This window comes from Cyprinodon tularosa, unplaced genomic scaffold (assembly GCF_016077235.1).
Source record: "Cyprinodon tularosa strain WSP-4 unplaced genomic scaffold, ASM1607723v1 ctg479, whole genome shotgun sequence".
Lineage (NCBI taxonomy): Eukaryota > Metazoa > Chordata > Actinopteri > Cyprinodontiformes > Cyprinodontidae > Cyprinodon > Cyprinodon tularosa.
Genome location: NW_024039206.1, coordinates 341,420 through 364,892, shown reverse-complemented (window position 1 = coordinate 364,892; position 23,473 = coordinate 341,420). Strand labels below are relative to the sequence as shown.

Here is a 23,473-nt window from a genome sequence, read left to right as displayed (position 1 = left end):
ACCCCTCTCTGCAGTCTCTAGACTTGGTGGCATTGTCGGCTGATGTGGCCAACATCTGGGTGACGGGGTTGCGGTACCTCCTTGCCCATCCTTCAATCATTGGAGCGGCTGGAGGAGTAGGAGGAGGGCCGGGCGATGGAGGCAGCGTAGCGGTGGAAGGCAGCCTGGGGAGCAAGATGAGGAGCGAGTGGCTGGCGGCGGAGTTTGCGCTGGTCGACGAAGACGGCTACGGGATCGTATCAGAGGATGTAGCGGTGGCTACAGTCTGCAAACTCTGCCCTGGGATCAAAGAGGCCAAGGTAAGACGGGGGGGTTATAACCCTACATGGTTTATTTCTCTTCACCAAAGGGATGATGTAGTTCATTCAAACTGGTGGGTCCTCAGTTTAAACAGACCGAAACAATCAGCTGAGCTCCTCTTCTGTGCGTTGATGAGCCTGTGCCTAGAGCACAGCCGTTCAAGTCTTCTGGGATTTTGCTCATCAGAATAAATTACAAGATGATTTAAAAGATCAGGCCTTAATTTGATGAAATTAGCATTTTACTTCTTTTGGGAGGAGAAGTAAGCAGCCTTCTACAATTCTGGATGATAACTTCCTAAGACTTCCCTTTCTTAGTTTTATAACTAATGATAACAAGGTCAAATCTTACTTTGCATCATCTTAAAACTATTTATTTTGGTATGTGGTGAACAACAAGTTGGGGCAGCACCGAGTCCAACCGCAAAGAAATTAATTGTCTGGATGAAACTTATTATTTTGATGGTTATTTTTTTTAAATATCAACAGGCCATAAGGAATATGAGCTTGAATGAAACAAAACTAACGAGTCTGTTGTTAAAATGTGAAAAGTAGAAAGTAGAGATAATTGCAAAAAAATGTGAGGTGTAGAAGTAAAAGGTTTTCTAAAGAAATATTTAATCCAGTAAAGTATAGATAGCTATGGAAGCCTGTTTATACGTTTATCTAATTTTAATGAGATATTGTCTCAAAATAATGAGACGCTATCTCATTATTTTGAGTTACTATTGCGATATGATAAGTAATCATGTTTAATTTTTTTTTAACAGAGTGGCAGAAATTAGTCAACATTTCTATTTAAAGTCGTAGGGAAGGCAATTTTAAATGTCAAATCATTCTGGCTTAAACATGTATATAAATGTTCTCGTTATCGGATGATAATGTCCCAAAATTTCTATTTAAAAAAAAATCCTGTCTTAAAATCTGTGTTTTTTTCCCCGTTATTTCATGCAGGCCAGTTAGTTGCGAGGCAAGGGCTCAAACATGTACGGCTGGAAGCCTTCTACACCAAACCAAGCTTCTGCCGCCCTGGCGTCCTCTTCCACAACATCTTCGTCCCCGCTTTCCTCCTCTAAATAAAAAATGGATGACGGAGGAGACTCATCCACGACCTCCGACACTAAACTCTCCTCCTCTTGCATGTTTCCGCTGTCCATAGCGTTCCTTGACAGCGTCGTTTCTAAGTCACCAATTTAGTGCTACTTGGTCCCAATGGAATTTCCCATTGGGAACCTACTAGCGCTAAATTGCTAACCGGTTAGCAACTTAGCGCTAGTAGGTTCCCAATGGAATTTCCCATTGGGAACCTACTAGCACCAAGTTGCTAACTGGTTAGCAAGATGCTTCAGATAAACCGGCCACAATCAAACTTGCTTGCTAACCTTCCGCCACAGCAATTCCGCCCCCTTGATAAACGACAAATCAGATTCACTTTACTCACTGTGTAAACTCGGAAAATTCGGGAGAATTTGGAAATGCGGTTGGAACAGCTGCTTCCCTACGACTTTAAATAAGGAAACAAAGTATTTGTACTATGTTAGATGAATACCAATGATTTGGCAATATTTGTTTTGAACCCTAACTCACAAAAAAAGTGTTTATTTCTAGTTTGATGTAGCATCATTTTCCATGATAAGCCAATTTGTTAGACGTCCTTTCTCAATCTCTCCATCTATGGCTCCGATCTGGCTGAGTGGGCAGGGATTAACAGGAGAGGCATGTGAGACTAAGACGGACGGTAGGGTCCACATGGTAAAAAGGTCTATACCATCATGACATCAAATAATTTAAATAACTGCAGATTATTGTCTGTTTTAGAAACAGATTCCTCCTGTTTGCTTGAACGAATGTTAAGAACCTATAATACCGTCCAATTCAGGAGATACAGAAACAGATTGCAATAATGAGTTAAAACAATATTTGTCAGACTCTGCGTTGGTTCAGGCTGGATGAGGAGATAACCAGAAGAGACATACCTTTGGCATGATTGTATCTGACAAAAAAGTGCTACAAGTTCAGGCAGAGGGTCATAGAGGAAACAAAAGAGAGAGGAAACATCAGAAAAATTGTATCAACCGCTTCATGTCCTCATTGACAGGCAGGCGCAAAGACATTTTTGGAGGCAGGTGCTAGAGTTAAAAAAAATAAGAACTTTCCTTTAACCTAATACCGAGGCTACAACAAGTAAGCTAGTAACTAGTAGGAGATCATTAAAGTATCTCTGCTTCTGTCTCCTTGAACCCCAGTGGGCCTCAGCAGATGGCCGCTCACACTGAGCCTGGTTCTGCTGGAGGTTTCTTCCTGTTCAAAGGGAGTTTTTCCTCTCCACTGTCGCTACAAGCATGCTTAATGTGAGGGATTGCTGATGAGTCAATGAGTCGATGCAATCAGCTGGTTTTCCTTTGATTTTTAACATTATTGTTTAACCTTTTTTTAACCTTAAACAGGGAGTCCTGGCTAAGAGGCAGCAAAGTTGCATAATAAACAGAGATACATTAAATTAAATGACAGGTATATAAAAAACATATCAAATAAAACAATCACAGATCATTGAGGCTGCTTCCAATTCTTTCCCTTTCAATTTAAAACCATTTAAAGATAAAACAAAATGGTAAATGGCATGTACTTATATAGCATCTTTTTTCAAGTTAGGAGACTTGACCAAAGCGCTTTACACCACATTCATTCACCCATTCACGCACACATTCACAGTGGCAAGCTACATTGTAGCCACAGCTGCCCTGGGGCTCACTGACAGAAGCGGGGCTGCCGTACACTGGCACCACCGGGCCCTCTGACCACCATCAGTAGACAATAAAGGTGAAGTGTCTTGCCCAAGGACACAACGACACTGAAAGTCGGAGTCGGGGCTTGAACCGTCACTCCTAAAGGCTTTCCGTACCTAGTTCTGTGCGGGCAAAAGGAACAGTGAGCAACAGCTGATTGTTGGATCTTAGGGCAGAAGAAGAAGATAGAAACCTTTATATCAGTTTGACTGGATGATCTGGTGAACTGAAAATTGTCAGGGTTTAGTTTGGTTTGGAGGACCCAAATGCAGAGGCAGACAGGCTGAGGAGATTTCTGGGTAGTTTAATGGGGCAAAAACAGCAACAAAGGCAGGAATGCAAAAATCCAACTAATAATCAAAAGCAAACCAGAACTATGGAGACATCTGGGGAAAACCAAACACGAGGAGCCAGGGAGAGACGAGGAACGTGGACAACAGCATGGGAGGACAGCAAAGACAAGGAACCAACAAAGAGTGAGAGCAGAGGGAGAGCATATATAGGAGAGAGAGAGACAAAGGGAGGGCTAACGAGCAGACAAGGAACAGGTGTGAGAGGAGACAACGAGGGAGCCAAGGGGAAAGGAACATACACACACACAAGAGGGCAAAAGTGGACAACAGAAAAACATGAGAACTAATATAAATCTAGAAATACAACAAAACTGGAATTAGGCCAATAAATCTAGAAAACAAGGAGCAAAGAAAAGAACAGCAGAACCAAGACCATGACAGTGCCCCCCACTTAAGGGCGGATCCCAGATGCCCAAAATGTCCAGAAACAAAAAATAACCCACCCTGGGTGGGCGGAGGGGGAACCAGGAAGGAGGGCACGAAATACAAAACCAAACGCAGAGTCCAAACAAAAACCAAAACAACCCACCCAAGGTGGGCGAGGGCAAACAAAGTCTCTGGAGGGCGGCCGTGTGGCCCGAGGCCAGGAAGAGTCTCTGGAGGGCGGCCGTGTGGCCCGAGGCCGGGAAGAGTCTCTGGAGGGCGGCCGTGGGGCCCGAGGCCAGGAAGAGTCTCTGGAGGGCGGCCGTGGGGCCCGAGGCCAGGCAGAAGCTCAGGAGAACGTCGACGGCGACGCCGTCTCTGACGAAGGAGGCTCTCTGGAGGAGGCCGGCGGCAACGCCGTCTCTGAAGGAGGACCTCTGGAGGAGGCCGGCGGCGACGCCGTCTCTGACGAAGGAGGGCCTCTGGAGGAGGCCGGCGGCGACGCCGTCTCTGACGAAGGAGGGCCTGTGGAGGAGGCCGGCGGCGACGCCGTCTCTGATGAAGGAGGGCCTCTGGAGGTCGCCGACTGCGGCACAGGAACAGCCTCAGAGGGGGCCGCCGACTGCGGCACAGGAACAGCCTCAGAGGGGGCCGCCGACTGCGGCACAGGAACAGCCTCAGAGGGGGCCGCCGACTGCGGCACAGGAACAGCCTCAGAGGGGGCCGCCGACTGCGGCACAGGAACAGCCTCAGAGGGGGCCTGGAGCGCCCGCTGAGGGGCCGTGGAGGCTTGGAGCGCCCCCTGAGGGGCCGTGGAGGCTTGGAGCGCCCCCTGAGGGGCCGTGGAGGCTTGGAGCGCCCGCTGAGGGGCCGTGGAGGCTTGGAGCGCCTGCTTAGCCTTATTTCAGAGAGCCTTTTAGTAGTCTGCTCAGGGAAATCAGGATGACTCTGAACGGGCTCAGGGGTCTCAGGCGCTAGGCTAAACGGCCCACTAATGGGCTCAGGAGTCTCTGGTACTGGGGAAACCCCCCCAATAATGGGCACTGGAGCTAGGGAATCTGGCCCTCTACTGGGCTCTGGAGCAAGGGAAACTGGCCCGTCAATGGGCTCTGGAGCTAGGGAAACTGGCCCGTCAATGGGCTCTGGAGCTAGGGAAACTGGCCCGTCAATGGGCTCTGGAGCTAGGGAAACTGGCCCGTCAATGGGCTCCGGAGCTAGGGAAACTGGCCCGTCAATGGGCTCCGGAGCTAGGGAAACCGGCCCGTCAATGGGCTCCGGAGCTAGGGAAACCGGCCCTCTAATGGGCTCTGGAGCTGGGGAAACCGGCCCTCTAATGGGCTCTGGAGCTGGGGAAACTGGCCCTCTAATGGGCTCTGGAGCTAGGTAAACCGGCCCGCTAAAAGGCTCTGGAGCTAAGGACACTGGCCCGCTAAAGGGCTCTGGAGCTAGGGAAACTGGCCCGTCAATGGGCTCTGGAGCTAGGGAAACTGGCCCGTCAATGGGCTCTGGAGCTAGGGAAACTGGCCCGTCAATGGGCTCTGGAGCTAGGGAAACTGGCCCGTCAACGGGCTCTGGAGCTAGGGAAACTGGCCCGTCAATGGGCTCCGGAGCTAGGGAAACTGGCCCGTCAATGGGCTCTGGAGCTGGGGAAACCGGCCCTCTAATGGGCTCTGGAGCTGGGGAAACTGGCCCTCTAATGGGCTCTGGAGCTAGGTAAACCGGCCCGCTAAAGGGCTCTGGAGCTAGGTAAACCGGCCCGCTAAAGGGCTTGGGATGTGCTGGCTGACAGGGAACTGATGGAGGTGGAAGGAAAGGGAATAGATCCTCCCTTTGCCCATAAAAGTAGTCCCATAACTCTGACTCCTCAATATGTGGTGCTCTGACTGCAGTGGGTGTAATCATGGTGACTGACTTTAAACCTCTAACTCGAGGAGCTAACTGCTGATCATGGAGGTGACGGCCAAGGCCATAGGGGAAACTGACCTGAAGAGTGGGATTGAAGCAGGCGTCAGGCTGACCCGCCGGAGAGGGAGTGGAGGCGTCAGGCTGACCCGCCGGAGAGGGAGTGGAGGCGCCAGGCTGACCCGCCGGAGAGGGAGTGGAGGCGCCAGGCTGACCCGCCGGAGAGGGAGTGGAGGCGCCAGGCTGACCCGCCGGAGAGGGAGTGGAGGCGCCAGGCTGACCCGCCGGAGAGGGAGTGGAGGCGTCAGGCTGACCCGCCGGAGAGGGAGTGGAGGCGCCAGGCTGACCCGCCGGAGAGGGAGTGGTGGCGCCAGGCTGACCCGCCGGAGAGGGAGTGGAGGCGTCAGGCTGACCCGCCGGAGAGGGAATGGATTTCTTCCCCCGGCGGCGCTTACGCCTGGAGGAGGCAGACGGCATGGGGGGACCAACAGCTGGTGAAGGTGGAGGAACCGGACTGGAGGCGATTGAGAGCAGAGTTGGAAGGAGGTGAAGTGATGGTTTGGGTGGTGGAGGACTGTTGAAGAGTTGGGCGCTGGCTGCTTGGTGGTTCCACTCCAACTCTTCAAACAGTTCAGACAGCACTGGGGGAGAAATGAGTTTGGAGTTTGTGAGGAGAATTTGCCTTAGTTGGCCAGCTGCACTCACCCTCTCCTCAGGCGGGCTGAGACTGGCAATAGTATCCAGAGCCTTTCCCAGCTTCAGGAAAAAATCCCTCAGGGTGTCCAGACTGGGCTCTGCTGGGTCCATTGTGGTTGGTTCCTATTGTCAGGGTTTAGTTGTGGTTTGGAGGACCCAAATGCAGAGGCAGACAGGCTGAGGAGATTTCTGGGTAGTTTAATGGGGCAAAAACAGCAACAAAGGCAGGAATGCAAAAATCCAACTAATAATCAAAAGCAAACCAGAACTATGGAGACATCTGGGGAAAACCAAACACGAGGAGCCAGGGAGAGACGAGGAACGTGGACAACAGCATGGGAGGACAGCAAAGACAAGGAACCAACAAAGAGTGAGAGCAGAGGGAGAGCATATATAGGAGAGAGAGACAAAGGGAGGGCTAACGAGCAGACAAGGAACAGGTGTGAGAGGAGACAACGAGGGAGCCAAGGGGAAAGGAACATACACACACACAAGAGGGCAAAAGAGGACAACAGAAAAACATGAGAACTAATATAAATCTAGAAATACAACAAAACTGGAATTAGGCCAATAAATCTAGAAAACAAGGAGCAAAGAAAAGAACAGCAGAACCAAGACCATGACAAAAATGCCTTGAGGTGTCGTGTTGTGAATTGGCGCTATAAGAATAAACTGAATTGAATTGAATAAAAATCAATAAATTAATCATTCAATTGTTAGGTGAAAGAAATTACAAATATTAAAACCAGAGAACAGATCTGACTGAATGGGAACATTTTGGCTGTGCTTCCTCAAACAGACTATATGCTCTTTGCTTTCCCACAGGTCCGCCTACGGTTTAAGGAGATCCAGCGCAGCAAGGAGAAGCTCACCTCCCATGTGACACGGGAGGAGTTCCAGGAGGCCTACTGTGAGCTTTGCACGCGACCTGATGTTTACTTCCTCCTGGTTCAACTGTCCCAGGACCGGGAGTGCCTTGACCCTCAGGACCTCCGCCTCTTCTTGGAGACAGAGCAAGGATTGTCTCTAGCTACGACCGAAGGCTGCTGGGAGCTCCTGATGCGCTACGAGCCCTCGGCCCAGGGCAGGGAGAGGGGCCTGCTGGGTTTGGATGGATTTGCTCGGTACCTGCAGTCACCCGAGTGTCAGCTGCTGGACCCGGAGCACCTGGGGGTTTGCCAGGACATGAACCTGCCTCTGTCCCACTACTACATCAGGTCTGAAGGTTCACATACCTTGAATGATTAAGATCCTTAGGGTAGAATAAAGATTCACTAACAGCAGTGTCCTGCAGAACGGCTCTGAACTGCAGAACGTTAGCTTGCATGACGGAGCTGGTCATGCAAGCTAACGCTAACTCAACTGCAGAAAAATGGAAGTAATAAACTCACCGTTGAGTTAGCGTTAGCGTTAGCTTGCATGACCGGCTCCGTCATGCTGGTTTTCCTTCCGTATGAGCGCCACCTGTGTCACGTCACGTGACTAAGAAAACGTAACAGGATTGGCTGGGTGTTGGACGCCACAATCCATTGCTAATGTCTGTGACCTGAAGTAACCCTTCCCTTTTTACACTGAATTTAGACGCCGAATTTAAGACGGTGAAATAGAGCCAGTTGAATCTCAGGAGGCTGAAAATATTGAGTTTGAATTTTTTTATATGCAGATTTTTTTTAACACTGAAAAATTAAACTGAAAAATAAGTATTGAAAATGTAACACTTTAAAATAGTAATGTGAATTTTTAGCTTGAAGAGAAAATAACAAATGAAATTTCAGCTGTGTAGAAATAATGACAATACATTTTTTAGGTTAAAAATGTGTTCTGAATATATTTAAACACTGAAACAGTAAGTACAAACATACAACATTAAAATTTCAGTGGCATTTTTAATTCAAATCCCAGCGACACAGATTTACTTCCATACTAACCAGAGGTGGAAAAAGTACTTAAAAATTGTAATTGAGTAAAAGTATCTTTACTTTGCCTAAAGTTGACTTAGAGTAAAAGTAAAATTACCCATCTCAAAATTGACTCAAGTAAAAGTACAAAATTACTTCATTTAAATTGTAATTTGAGTAAAAGTTACTTAGTTACTTTGGGTAATTTAATGCAAAAAAAAGGATGAGTCATGAATCGAATTGAGCACAAGGTATTTTAATCGATTTCGAGGCGTATTTCAGTGACATCCACACTGCAAAAGATCAGCTGGTCTAAAGAACATACTTCCTCACAGCACAAGGACAGTCACAACCTGAACCATAAAGTGCAAACTATTTTCAATCATACTGTCCAACAGACAACACCATGATAGGAATAAAGAAATTTAAACTACATTTTAAAGTATTCAAAATGCACACAAAATTAAATGCCAAAAAGATACCAGAATGTGTTTCCTCTTCGTTCTTTTCCTCATCCAGACTCTCTAAATGGTGATTAGCAACTGCCATCTTCCAAAGCGCAGCACTGGATTATGAGACAATGCAAAGGGTAATGGCAAGGCAGCGCTACGCAAGTTTAAATTTCCGGCCGCATAAAATTTTTTCACCATCAGTATTTTTTATTTTGTTTTTACTCAGTAATATGACGGGGGTTTAAATGTAGCGAAGTAAAACTACTTAGGTTAAAATTTACTCGAGTAAAAGTAAAAATTACATATTTCAAAAACTACTCAGAAAATTACAAATTACTTGTAAAAAGTACTCAATTACAGTAACGTGAGTAAATGTAATTCATTACTTTCCACCCCTGATGCTAACCATGATGTAGCTCTATTTCTAGTGTGATCCAGCATTCAGTTCTGGGAGAGACTACTTAGGAGAGAACTGAAGGAGACTATTTTTTTGAGTTCCATTAAAAAACTAAAAAGGATAGTATCATCGTTTAGAGGGACTGTTTCAAGTTTCAATACCAAATGTCACATTCAATGTCAATAGAAACTGTCACTGATTGAGCTCCAAACATTTGTAGTTCTTAAGGTTCCTGAATTCAACAGCTGGGAATCTTTTTTCCAGGCACGTAAACTTAGTCAACATTCCGTACTCCCGGTCATTTAAGCCACGCCCCAATGCTGAAGGGCAACCAGTTTTAAACACAAAAACAAATCTTGAAGTAAAAAGTTATTTTAAACATTTCTTTTCAGTTTGATTTTTTTTTTTTCAGTTCAAATCCTTTAAATTTAAGAACAGATATTTGCTGTTACCTCCTCCTCTTCCCATGTTCGGATAACGGATTGAGCAGAGCTCTGTGACGCGGTCAAAGCTCGGGATGATTTTTCCAGATCACATCTGCTTGTTCACTAATGTTTTCTAACAACCCTCTGAGGCCAGAAACACAACGTCTGCATCCGTACTGAGGTTGAATTGCACAGGGTTGGACTTTAGCTACACATCAGGTGCCTTTGATTGACTATACTAATGTTCACTGTAAAAAATATCTAAAAATGAGTAAAAATGTCTTAAATTAAGTGTATTTTGCCTTCATTTGAGCAGGTAAATGAGATAATCTGCCAATGGAATGAGCATTTTTACTCTTAAAATAAGTGTAAAATGAGATAATTAGATATTATGCTCTTGAAATAAGAGACTGCAGTTGTTTTTTTTCTTGTTTTAAATGTAAGTTGCCTTACTCCCTGGGAAAGCGTCCCACTTACCTGATTAATTCAAGAAAAAATGCACTTATTTTAAGAAAAATTGACTCACTTAGATATCATTTTTTTGCAGTGTTGTATTGGTGTATCAGATAAAATCTGAATAAATTATAATAGATTTTATAACTGTAACGTGTGAAAACTAACTCCATTTTCTGTGTGATTTCGGCTGTTCATGCAGCTCAAACACCAATCAGGCTGAAAACAATGCACACAGCTCAGCTGGTTTAGAGGTTGGTAATGCATGTATGTGTAGGCCCTCTTTTTTTAACCCACATACAGGATTGTTTTCAGATCGCTTAGCATGCTCACTCTGTTATCTGCACGGATCACCTGATTCCTGCAAACCAGGTCCCAGTTGAACAGGAATGTCCCAGAAGCAGCCATGCTGCATTAAAGTGCAGGTATATATCTGGCAAACCCATGTCTGCGGTAAAGTGATTTGTTTTTTTTTTGGACATAAAGAAATATCAGAAAACCATCCAGTGCTCCTCTGCTGCTGTTGGAGTTCATTCAGTGGCTGCTTTCTGCTCATCCACCAGATGGTTCTGCTTAGGGACTGCTGTGTGCAAGCCACCACTAAATCCAATAAATGAAACCGGTATGCACATTAAGGGTTGCATATTGTGCTAGTTTTATGTTACACGCTATGTTAGGTCATCTGAAGCTGCCTGTCATCTTGCAAAGAGCAGAGCTGTGCAACGAACAGTCGGGTAGAACCAGCTAATGTTTTCACTCTCACTTTGAAAATTGCCTAAAACTACACCCCAGACTTAGGTTATCTTTTTATAGGACAGCCTTCAAGCTCGACACTTAGAGATTTCTAGAGAGCAGGTCTCCTCTGGCATAATTGTTATGTTAAATACTTCTAAGATCCATGACTGTGCTTTCATAGCAGCTTCTTCTAGCATCACACAGCCACAAAAAGAAAAGATTGATGTCTGTACAGGAAAGAAAAAAATAGAGGCAGAGGATTTTTCAAAAGTCAGATTGATTAATATATTTATACATTTAGGTGTTTTGTGCAGCACTTCGGTTATCATTTAGCTTTTTTTTAAAGTGCTCTAGAAATAAAATGCTTCAACATGAAGACATTTTCATGACTTGAAGAGTTTTAATGTTTATTGAGCCGTTCACTTGATCTAACATACAAGTAGGAGGCTTAGTTGGAGATAACAGTTATGTTAACTCTGAAACTTCAACTGGAGCAAAGCAGTCTAAACCCGGATCAGATGCTATGGTTACCTCAGATGCTGCCTCACCTTCCAGAGACAAACCAATCATAGTAAGAGGAGTGCTAATTATCTTATTTTTGATTAAATCAATCTTATTTATAAAGAATCCTATAAAATCATTACTGCTAAGAGCAGGTGGAATGGACGGTTCCACAGAGCTATGGCTCTGGGTGAGTTTGGGAACTGGATTAAAAAGATATCTAGCATTATTCATATTCTCCTCTATTAATGAGGAGAAGTATGCTGCTTTTGCTTTACGAAGGGTCCTCTTATGCAGCAGTGAACTATTTTTCCAGACTACGTAGGATTCCTGTAGGCATGTTGCTGCAGAGTGCACAGCTCTGCAATAAACCAAGGAGCCAGTTTTTTCTTTATCAAAGGGGCTAGATTGTCTAAGGCCCAGAGAACTATTAACCACATTAACAAAGTCTTCAATTTGTGAAGGGGAATAAATTAAATGGTTGCCCTCTGTCGTATTGTTTAGTGATGAAGCAGAGATAAAGGTGAAACAGATTCTTTAAAATTTAGAACTGCACTATCTGAAGATGATCTGCTAAAGTGAAATCTTCTTTTCGGGGAGGAGAACTCTGGTAAAGTAATCCTGAAGGTTATTAAAAAGTGGTCAGAGATGACAGGGTTGTGAGGAAATACTGTTATTTCTTCACATTCAGTGACATGTGTCAGAACAAGGTACAAACTATGAAGGTGAGAATGTGTGGGACTATTTACATTTTGAACAAAGCCAATAGTGTCTAAGATAGCATTAAAGGCTGCATCAAAGCTATCACCTTAAATGTTAGCATGGATTCAACACCAAATCAGATAGAAATTCTGAAAACTCATCTAAAAATTCAGAGTAAGGACCTGATGGACGATACAAAGTTTCTCGCTGCTGTTCATAGCGACTGAAAGTTAATATAAAGCAATTTTTAGGTTTGTGGGAAAACTTAGTTACAAAAAATAAGATTAAATATATTTTACTGGAAGGTTTGACACTTTGTAGATAATATTCATTATCATATATTCATCATAGTTCAGTAAGAAAATATTTTATTAGGGTAATTGTGATCAGAACACCTATGGAACCTTTTTTGTATATAACTCACCAAAATGTACGGTGGCCCTGAAGTGCAAACTGCAACTACAAATCTAAAAGCGCAACTACATTAAGAAAAACAAAACTACATTAACCTACCGGAAAAGGTAGGTACCAGTGGGAAACATGAGACATTGCTGATTGGACGACGGCGCCGTTTGACCCTTGAACCAGAAGTCATTCTGCCTGCTGCGACTTTTGAAAACATGGATATTGTCGGCGCCCCAAACATAGCTGCCGTTATCCGGGAATATTTTGAATCAGGACATACGTACGAGGTGATACTGGATATGCTCGAGACTAATCACGAAATTTCAGTTAGTTTGCTTACACTGAAGACACACTTAAAAGAAGCTGGACTGTTCAGACGACGCAACTTCCGGTTCAAGGGTCAAACGTTGCCGTCGTCCAATCAGCGATGTCTCATGTTTCCCACTGGTACCTACCTTTTCCGTTAGGTTAATGTTGTTTTGTTTTCCTTAATGTAGTTGCGCTTTGCTTTATGTAGTTGCGATTTCCTTAAAGGAATAGTACACCCAAAACATGATTAGCCTTCATTTTCTACTCACCCCCATGCTGAACAACACTCTGGAGTACTTTTTTGATATCTCAAATGCATCTGGAGATCTGGGAGGCTTCTTGCTGTCTGCTGACATTCAAATAACGGAGGTCTTTTGTGCCCGAGACAGAAAGGTCCATAAAAGTCCACAAAAACGTGTCAATATTCCTCCATACTGCTCGTCCAATGTATTCCAAGTGTCCTGAGTGGGTATCATCCAGAATTTACTCGAAACAAAGTCATTTAGAATGTTTTTAGAGAATAAACAGTAGTGTGTAGGATTTCCTGAAAGCGCGCATATGCGCGTTCACGACGCTACGGAAGCCGGCAGACCAAACCAGCGCATTCAGCTCGGCAAAGAACTCATGCTCTTCCTCAACACTGAAGTCCTCAGACATTTTTCTTTCGTTGTTTCTTTCTTTGCACAGGTAAACAGCACATTTCTTCTTCTACGCTTGCATTATTGGCAGAGCAGACGCTGAATGCGCACTTTCATCTGGTTGGGTCTGCCGGCTTCCGTAGCGTCATGAACGCGCATGTGCGCGCTTTCAGGAAATCCTATACACTACTGTTTATGCTCTAAAAACATTCTAAATGACTTCGTTTCGAGTAAATTCTGGATGCTACCCACTCAGGACACTTGGAATACATTGGATGAGCAGTATGGAGGAATATTGACACGTTTTTGTGGACTTTTATGGACCTTTCTGTCTCGGGCACAATAGACCTCCATTATTTGAATGTCAGCAGACAGCAAGAAGCCTCCCAGATCTCCAGATGCATTTGAGATATCAAAAAAGTACTCCAGAGTGTTGTTCAGCATGGGGGTGAGTAGAAAATGAAGGCTAATCATGTTTTTGGTGTACTATTCCTTTAATGTAGTTGCGCTTAGGGCTGGGCGATAATTCAATAACGATATATATCGATCGATAGACGTGTGGCGCAATAGAAAAAAAGAGGGTCGATAAAAGTTCGATAAAAAATAAACGCAGTTTTCCTTCCTTCTCATTGTAGCCTAGCATGTAGGTTTATGCTAGTCACTGCTTCCTCCCAACCAATCACAATCGCGGACCCAGACATGCCGTCACCAAGCGCCGCCCTCTCAAACCACAACACAGAGCACATGAAGATGTCGCAGCAAGGAGAGGCGGAGGAAATTGTTTCAAAGAAAGGTTTTTGTAGTTCGGCAGTCTGGCAGTATTTCGGTCATGGCAAGTCGGACCAAAAACAAACCACAGTCATCTGGAAAATGTGTCGGGAACCAGTGAAAACCAAGTCTGATAACGCAACCAACTTTTTTTTTTTTTTTTATCATCTCAGCCGCTCACACCCGCAGGAGTACGAGCTGTGTAGGCCCCTGTGTAGGCTCTCTTCCGAGGAATCTTCGGAAAATATATATATATTTTCAGTTCTGGGCAGTTTCCCACGTAGTTCTAACAATTGAGATAAAAATGCTGAGGGGCCAGAAACTTCAAAGTAATAACTCAGGTTAAAGCAGAAAACGGGGGCGGCGGCGGCGGTGGGGGGGCATTTATTTATTTTTTATATTTATTTTGGTCACTTTTCTGATCACTGTAGTTTATTCTTTGTCAGTATTTAATAACATAACTCAGGTCTCTTAAGTTATTTTTCTTTAAAAGAATTCTGTTATGGTTAAAAAAGTTGGTTAAATAAAGATTTAATTCGAAGTCTGTGTTTGTATTTTTTATTAAAATTAATTCATTTAGCAATATTATAAAAAGTCCAGGCAGAGCTGCACATAAAATATGGTTTCAAATCTTTTCAATAATTATCGATATCGATCAATATGCATTTCTTTTTATCGATAAGCTTTTTTTCTATATCGCCCAGCCCTATTTGCGATTTCCTTAATGTAGTTGCACTTTGCTTTATGTAGTTGCGATTTCCTTAATGTAGTTGCGCTTTGCTTTATGTAGTTGCGATTTCCTTAATGTTGTTGCGCTTTGCTTTATGTAGTTGCGATTTCCTTAATGTAGTTGCACTTTTAGATTTGTAGTTGCAGTTTGCACTTCAGGGCCACCGTAAAAATTTCTAAAAAAAAATCTTCTACTTTACCACTTTTGGCTCTTTTGTCTCAATATCAAAAGCCCAATATATTTCATAATTAATCCGTAATGGAAGAAGAAGGGTGGAAAAAAATTGCATTTCAATCCTTTGAAGACTTGTGTCTCTCCTTCCAGTACGTCGTACCGCTCCTACCTGCTTGATGACCAGGTCCATGGAAGAGCGGACCTCGGAGGGCTGACCAAGGCTCTGCAATCAGGCTGTCGATGCCTGGAGCTGGGCGTCACAGACGGTCCTGAGGGCGAGCCTCTGCTTGGGGTCGACTACGGGCCTGATATTTCCCGCCACCATCATCACCATCACCACCATGCACCCGTTACTATCCGCTCGGCGCTGGAGGTGGTGAATAAATACGCCTTCCTGACGTCGCAGTACCCACTCCTGCTTTACTTGTGTCACCGGTGCTCACCAGGTCAGCAGCGCACCATGGCACACCACCTCAAGAAAGTGTTTGGATCCCGGCTCTATAAACCCGAGGCCCTACATGTGAGCCTGGGAGGGAGGGCGACCACCCTTCCCTCCCCGGAGCAGCTGAAGGGGCGGATCCTTATTGTTGGGAAAAAGCTCCCTCCAGAGGAGGACGGCTCTGACGGGGAGGTATCAGAGGAGGATGAGGAGATAGGAGGAGGGGGGCCCCTGGCTGGAAGAAGGATGACCATCCCCGGGGAGGAGGAACTAGGTGTGGTCTTGGTAGTGCCTCCTCCTTCTCAGCCCAGGAAGCTAACCCTCCATAAAGACCTGTCGGACCTGGTTGCTGTTGTTCGGACAAGCAGCCGCAGCTTTTACGCTCAGAGAGGAAGTAACAAGCAGAGTCAGTCGCCCCCCAGCAGCCCCTCGTCCCCCGGATCACCCCTTCCCCCTGACATGCCTTACTGGACCATGTGCTCTCTGGGCGAAGGAGAGGCTGGACGGCTGACGAGCGAAAGCCCAGAGGACCTCGTTCAGTTCACCAAACGCACCCTAACCAGGGTACGACCCAGCTCAGTGCGCCTGGACTCCAGTAACCCCAACCCACAAGGATACTGGAAAGGAGGGGTCCAGCTAGTGGCCTTAAACCAGCAGACTCCAGGCGCCATGCTGGACCTCCATCGAGGCCGCTTCTCACAGAACGGGGGTTGCGGCTACGTCCTACGGCCAGCTGTGATGAGGGACGCAGTTTCGTACTTCAGTGCCCACACCCATGGCTGCGTGCCGGGAGTCCCACCCCAAACTCTGCGCATTAAGGTCCAGAAGCTACTCTGCTTTTTCACAGTTATTTAAGTTAATGAATTAATGTTTCTTTACAAACGCTTCCGATTTGCTGTTAAACTATTTTGATTACTATTTGATTTCACTTTATGGTGGATTTCTTCACGCTCTGACATTTCTCTGGTTTTCTTCAGACCTGTTGAACTAAACATGAGCAGCTCTGTGTTTTGTCGTGTAGGTCATCAGTGCCCACAACCTGCCAAAGCCTCAGGGGTCCGGGGCCAAGGGGGAAGTCATTGACCCGTACGTAGTGTTGGAGGTGCACGGCGTCCCGGCCGACTGCGCCGAGCAGCGGACGCGCACCGCCGCTCAGAACCAGGATGAGCCGATGTTTGATGAGACATTTGAGTTTCAGGTAAGAGGACTTGATGGTTATGCCCTGGTGATGGTCTGTCCCGGTGACGGTTTGTCCCTCCGTCGGTCTGTCCCGGTGACAGTCTTTCCTGCTGTCGGTCTGTCCCGCTGTCGGTCTGTCCCGGTGACGGTCTTTCCCGGTGACAGTCTTTCCCGGTGTCGGTCTTTCTCGCTGTCGGTCTGTCCCGGTGACAGTCTTTCCCGGTGTCGGTCAGTCCCGGTGTTGGTCTGTCCCAATGTCAGTCTGTCCGGCTGTCGGTCAGTCCCGCTGTCGGCCTGTCCGGCTGTCGGTCTGTCCTGCTGTCGGTCTGTCCGGCTGTCGGTCTGTCCCGCTGTCGGTCTGTCCGGCTGTCGGTCTGTCCCGCTGTTGGTCAGTCCTGCTGTCAGTCTGTCCGGCTGTCGGTCAGTCCCGCTGTCGGTCTGTCCGGCTGTCGGTCTGTCCCGCTGTCGGTCTGTCCGGCTGTCGGTCTGTCCCGCTGTCGGTCTGTCCGGCTGTCGGTCAGTCCCGGTGTTGGTCAGTCCTGCTGTCAGTCTGTCCGGCTGTCAGTCAGTCCCGCTGTCGGTCTGTCCTGCTGTCGGTCTGTCCTGCTGTCGGTCTGTCCGGCTGTCGGTCTGTCCCGCTATCGGTCTGTCCGGCTGTCAGTCAGTCCCGCTGCCAGTCTGTCCCGCTGTCTGTCTGTACCGCTGTCGGTCAGTCCTGCTGTCAGTCTGTCCGGCTGTCGGTCTGTCCCGCTGTCGGTCAGTCCTGCTGTCAGTCTGTCCGGCTGTCAGTCAGTCCCGCTGTCGGTCTGTCCGGCTGTCGGTCTGTCCGGCTGTCGGTCTGTCCCGCTGCCAGTCTGTCCCGCTGTCTGTCTGTACCGCTGTCGGTCAGTCCTGCTGTCAGTCTGTCCGGCTGTCGGTCTGTCCCGCTGTCGGTCTGTCCCGCTGTCGGTCTGTTCTGGTGTCGGTCTGTCCCGCTGTCGGTCTGTCCCGGTGACAGTCTTTCCCGATGTTGGTCTGTCCCGCTGTCGGTCTGTCCCCGTGTCGGTCAGTCCCTCTGTCGGTCTGTCCCTCTGTCGGTCTGTCCCGGTGACAGTCTTTCCCGGTGTCGGTCTGTCCCGCTGTCGGTCTGTCCCGGTGTCGGTCAGTCCCTCTGTCGGTCTGTCCCGGTGTCGGTCTGTCCCAGTGTCGGTCAGTCCCTCTGTCGGTCTGTCCCGGTGACAGTCTTTCCCGGTGTCGGTCTGTCCCGCTGTCGGTCTGTCCCGGTGTCGGTCAGTCCCGCTGTCGGTCTGTCCCGGTGTCGGTCAGTCCCGGTGTCGGTCAGTCCCTCTGTCGGTCTGTCCCAGTGTCGGTCAGTCCCTCTGTCGGTCTGTCCCGGTGACAGTCTGTCCCGGTGTCGGTCAGTCCCGCTGTCGGTCTGTCCCGGTGTCGGTCTGTCCCGGTGTCGGTCAGTCCCTCTGTCGGTCTGTCCCGGTGACAGTCTGTCCCGCTGTCGGTCTGTCCCGGTGACAGTCTTTCCCGCTGTCAGTCTGTCCGGCTGTCGGTCAGTCCCACTGTCGGTCTGTCCCGCTGTCGGTCTGTCCCGCTGTCGGTCTGTCCGGCTGTCGGTCTGTCCCGCTGTCGGTCAGTCCTGCTGTCAGTCTGTCCGGCTGTCGGTCAGTCCCGCTGTCGGTCTGTCCGGCTGTCGGTCTGTACCGCTGTCGGTCTGTCCGGCTGTCGGTCTGTCCCGCTGTCGGTCTGTCCCGCTGTCGGTCTGTCCCGCTGTTGGTCTGTCCCGGTGTCGGTCAGTCCTGCTGTCAGTCTGTCCGGCTGTCGGTCAGTCCCGCTGTCGGTCTGTCCGGCTGTCGGTCTGTCCCGCTGTCGGTCTGTCCGGCTGTCGGTCAGTCCCGCTGTCAGTCTGTCCGGCTGTCGGTCTGTCCGGCTGTCGGTCTGTCCCGCTGTCGGTCTGTCCGGCTGTCGGTCAGTCCCGCTGTCGGTCTGTCCGGCTGTCGGTCTGTCCGGCTGTCGGTCAGTCCCGCTGTCAGTCTGTCCGGCTGTCGGTCTGTCCCGCTGTCGGTCTGTCCGGCTGTCGGTCTGTCCGGCTGTCGGTCTGTCCGGCTGTCGGTCTGTCCCGCTGTCAGTCTGTCCCGCTGTCAGTCTGTCCCGCTGTCTGTCTGTACCGGTGTCGGTCAGTCCTGCTGTCAGTCTGTCCGGCTGTCGGTCTGTCCCGCTGTCGGTCTGTCCCGGTGTCGGTCTGTCCCGCTGTCGGTCTGTCCCGGTGACAGTCTTTCCCGATGTCGGTCTGTCCCGCTGTCGGTCTGTCCCGGTGTCGGTCAGTCCCTCTGTCGGTCTGTCCCGCTGTCGGTCTGTCCCGGTGTCGGTCAGTCCCTCTGTCGGTCTGTCCCGGTGACAGTCTTTCCCGGTGACAGTCTTTCCCGGTGTCGGTCTGTCCCGCTGTTGGTCTGTCCCGCTGTCGGTCAGTCCCTCTGTCGGTCTGTCCCGGTGACAGTCTTTCCCGGTGACAGTCTTTCCCGGTGTCGGTCAGTCCCGGTGTCAGTCTGTCCCGCTGTCGGTCAGTCCCGGTGTCGGTCAGTCCTGCTGTCAGTCTGTCCCGCTGTCGGTCAGTCCCGGTGTCAGTCTGTCCCGCTGTCGGTCTGTCCGGCTGTCGGTCTGTACCGCTGTCGGTCTGTCCGGCTGTCGGTCTGTCCCGCTGTCGGTCTGTCCCGCTGTCGGTCTGTCCCGCTGTTGGTCTGTCCCGGTGTCGGTCAGTCCTGCTGTCAGTCTGTCCGGCTGTCGGTCAGTCCCGCTGTCGGTCTGTCCGGCTGTCGGTCTGTCCCGCTGTCGGTCTGTCCGGCTGTCGGTCAGTCCCGCTGTCAGTCTGTCCGGCTGTCGGTCTGTCCGGCTGTCGGTCTGTCCCGCTGTCGGTCTGTCCGGCTGTCGGTCAGTCCCGCTGTCGGTCTGTCCGGCTGTCGGTCTGTCCGGCTGTCGGTCAGTCCCGCTGTCAGTCTGTCCGGCTGTCGGTCTGTCCCGCTGTCGGTCTGTCCGGCTGTCGGTCTGTCCGGCTGTCGGTCTGTCCGGCTGTCGGTCTGTCCCGCTGTCAGTCTGTCCCGCTGTCAGTCTGTCCCGCTGTCTGTCTGTACCGGTGTCGGTCAGTCCTGCTGTCAGTCTGTCCGGCTGTCGGTCTGTCCCGCTGTCGGTCTGTCCCGGTGTCGGTCTGTCCCGCTGTCGGTCTGTCCCGGTGACAGTCTTTCCCGATGTCGGTCTGTCCCGCTGTCGGTCTGTCCCGGTGTCGGTCAGTCCCTCTGTCGGTCTGTCCCGCTGTCGGTCTGTCCCGGTGTCGGTCAGTCCCTCTGTCGGTCTGTCCCGGTGACAGTCTTTCCCGGTGACAGTCTTTCCCGGTGTCGGTCTGTCCCGCTGTTGGTCTGTCCCGCTGTCGGTCAGTCCCTCTGTCGGTCTGTCCCGGTGACAGTCTTTCCCGGTGACAGTCTTTCCCGGTGTCGGTCAGTCCCGGTGTCAGTCTGTCCCGCTGTCGGTCAGTCCCGGTGTCGGTCAGTCCTGCTGTCAGTCTGTCCCGCTGTCGGTCAGTCCCGGTGTCAGTCTGTCCCGCTGTTGGTCTGTCCCGCTGTCGGTCAGTCCCTCTGTCGGTCTGTCCCGGTGACAGTCTTTCCCGGTGACAGTCTTTCCCGGTGTCGGTCAGTCCCGGTGTCAGTCTGTCCCGCTGTCGGTCAGTCCCGGTGTCAGTCTGTCCCGCTGTCGGTCAGTCCCGGTGTTGGTCAGTCCTGCTGTCAGTCTGTCCCGCTGTCGGTCAGTCCCGGTGTCAGTCTGTCCCGCTGTCGGTCTGTCCCGCTCTCGGTCTGTTCCGGTGACCGTCTGCCCCGTCCAACATTAGCCTGTGGTGAAGAACAACGTACTTTAAAAATATTTTTTTTTCTTACCAGAAGTCAAATTTTCTGGATGATGTATGTATGAACAGGGATTGTAAGAGTCCAGATCTGGATCCGGATCTGAACTGCAGCTTAATCCAAACCCAGGTTTTATTTTTAAGACATTAAAAGTGAAAAACCTGCAGCCTTCTGTGTGGGACCTGATCCCTGCATCGCATCCTGAAGCTATAATTGTCATAAATAACTACTTTGTCCTACATGATGGACAAAGGCAGGACAGCCGCCCTTAGAGAGCTTTCTACAAGCTGTTAACCGAAACCACAGAGGAACCGGATCATGAAATGAGTGACATAAAAACTTGAGTTATTCTTCAGTTTCTGTAAAGATCTTCTCTATTTAGACTGAAGTTAATCAAGTTTTAGATGAACTGAGGTTAGAAACCATAAAGCAGCTTTCTAAAACCAAGCTAAGCCTATTGTGGAACAGAAAAGAATGACCTGAAACTCATGGAGGACATTTTATTGGTCATTTCTCCACAGTTACTCATAATGCTGTTGGAGCAATTGAAAAGATCATTAAAGCTCCTTAAGGGCTGGTTAACAAAGATTAAAAAATTGTCCAGTGGTCTTTAAAACTAAAGTGCGCCCACACATGATCGTAAAAGATTTAGGTGCATTCTATCCAGCAACTCTACAAGTACAGCAGACTTCACAAGAAAAAAACTGTGCAGACAGTGGGGGAGAGAGGCTTTGTTCTGTTTGCCATGATGAGACGGAAAATAAGTAGTTATGAGGTGTTTTAGGCCAGAAAGTGCTTCCCAAAATGTGCAGTCGGTTCATTATGGAGTGATTTTCTTCCATTATTGTTACAAGCAAAGAACACTTTTTGTAAATTGAAATTTGAACGCAGTAATGAAACTTTAAAACATTGTAATCACAAAAGCCTTTCAGAGTAACTTTACCGTCTTCTTTTAATCTAATCATATTGGTGTTCTTTTAACTCCTGGCTTTTCTCTGGAGTAAGGAGTATTGGTCTGCATGAACGTTAACAAAAACATTTAAATGGTCAATGTGGGCGTCAGCGGCCAGCGTTTGGATTGGCCTGGGAGTAAAGAGGATCTGATCTGGGAAACGCAGTTTGAAAAGAATACAATATTAAAAAACTCACAGTGGGAAACTAAGCATTTTGAAAAAATATTGAAAATATAAAATATGTTTTAAAAAAATTTGTTTGAAAAACAAAAATGTAAAAAATTAAATATGAAAAATAGGGTTTTGATAAAAGAACAGCAAAATCATTTTCATAACCATTTTTGGTTTAAAAAGTATTATTTTGGAGTATTATTTTTCTCTCCATTTCCAAAATTTGTTCTTGGCTTTCATCAACAAATTTCCCTCCATGCCGACATTATTCTGAGCAGACGAATCACTCTGAAGACACAGGATTATCTGAAGGGGAAGATCAGGATGGAAAATCCAAAGGTTATCTTGCCGTGTGAACCCCTCTTTATATTCAATTAAATTCATTCTACAGCGCCCATTCACACCACATGTCATCTCAAGGAACTTTCCAGTTCACCAGATCATCCAGTCAGATTGATTCCAAGTTTTCTATCTAAGGAAAACCAGTTAATTGCATCAACTCATTGTCTCTAAAGCAAACCCTCTAACAAAGCATGCATGTAGCAATAGTGGAGAGGAAAACTCCCTTTTAACAGGAAGAAACCTCCAGCAGAACCAGGGCTCAGTGTGAGCGGCCATCTGCTGTTATGTCAAATAAAATTAAGGTTCATGACAGAATCAAGGTTTTGGAAGGAACCACCTGAGGTTTACTCAATGCAATTCAGTTTATTTCTATAGCGCCCATTCACAACACATGTCATCTCAAGGCACTTTCCAGTTCACCACATCATCCAGTCAGATTGAGTTTTATGTCTCAGGAAAACCAGCTGATTGCATCGACTCATTGACTCTTCAGCAATCCCTCACACTAAGCATGCTTGTAGCGACAGGGGAGAGGAAAAACTCCCTTTGAACAGGAAGAAACCTCCAGCAGAACCAGGCTCAGTGTGAGCGGCCATCTGCTGAGGCCCACTGGGGTTCAAGGAGACAGAAGCAGACATAGAAAAAGAAGCATAGATACAAAAGGCAACTGTCAACCAGCTCCACAGGCGGCCCCGTCCAGGAAACACACAGCCAGGCAGACGAGCTCCGAGCCAGCTCCCATGTCAGAGGATGAAGAGAGCACATCCAGTTAGTCACAGTCAGAGAAACAGGACTACACTGGAAAACAGGCCAAGCTCCAACATCTAGAAACAAAGGTGTTGATGGCAGCAGCACAGCTGATATTTCTCTCCAGGATGGAGTCACAGCCAAACAGGAACAGACCAGATGAAGCTACCATGAGAAAAAGCAGAGAGAGCAGAACGTTAGAGAATGAACTAACAGATTCTGCAGAGTGGGAGAATAGAGATAAAATGAAGCAGAATGATGAAAAAGGGGTCCCTATGTCCTCCAGCAGTCTAAGCCTATAGCAGCAGAACTATAGAGATAGCTCAGGATAACCTGAGCCACTGTAACTCTAACAAATTTTAGAAATTCTAGGAACCACTAGTAAACCCGCAGATTGAGAGCGAAGTGCTCTGTTAGGAACATCAGGAACAATCAGATCTCTGATGTAAGATGGAGCTTGGCCATTTAAGGGCTTTTTGTGCGAAGAAGGATTTTAAATTCTATTTATATAAACACTTGACCGCTCTTCATGGTTCTCATGTTTGCAAAACACCTCATGTTTTTTTAGAATTTCCTTTAAGGGCTCATAATTATTAGAAATCTTTAAAGCTTTCAACTTGATGCAGCTTTTAAAGCAACTGTTGATTTCGTAGCTCATTGAAACATGAACCTGAATCAGTGTTTTAGGATGAGTTAACAAACAAGCAGAGTGGTTTGTGTAATTTAGAGAGGTTCATGTCTACCATCCTGCTGCATCGCACCTGCAGGAAAATACAGC

The 23,473-nt window shown here is 47.9% G+C and overlaps 1 protein-coding gene across 1 annotated transcript in view; it reads left to right on the top strand.

The window, feature by feature from the left end:
• The window catches only part of plcl1 (phospholipase C like 1), a 210,316-nt gene that overhangs the window by 146,455 nt on the left and 40,388 nt on the right, over positions 1-23,473 (top strand). Inside the window, exons 4-7 of the mRNA XM_038301953.1 lie at positions 15-299; positions 7,225-7,616; positions 15,137-16,244; positions 16,447-16,623. Of these exons, the coding sequence (XP_038157881.1) occupies positions 15-299; positions 7,225-7,616; positions 15,137-16,244; positions 16,447-16,623 (1,962 nt within the window). The remainder of the gene's footprint in view (positions 1-14; positions 300-7,224; positions 7,617-15,136; positions 16,245-16,446; positions 16,624-23,473) is intronic.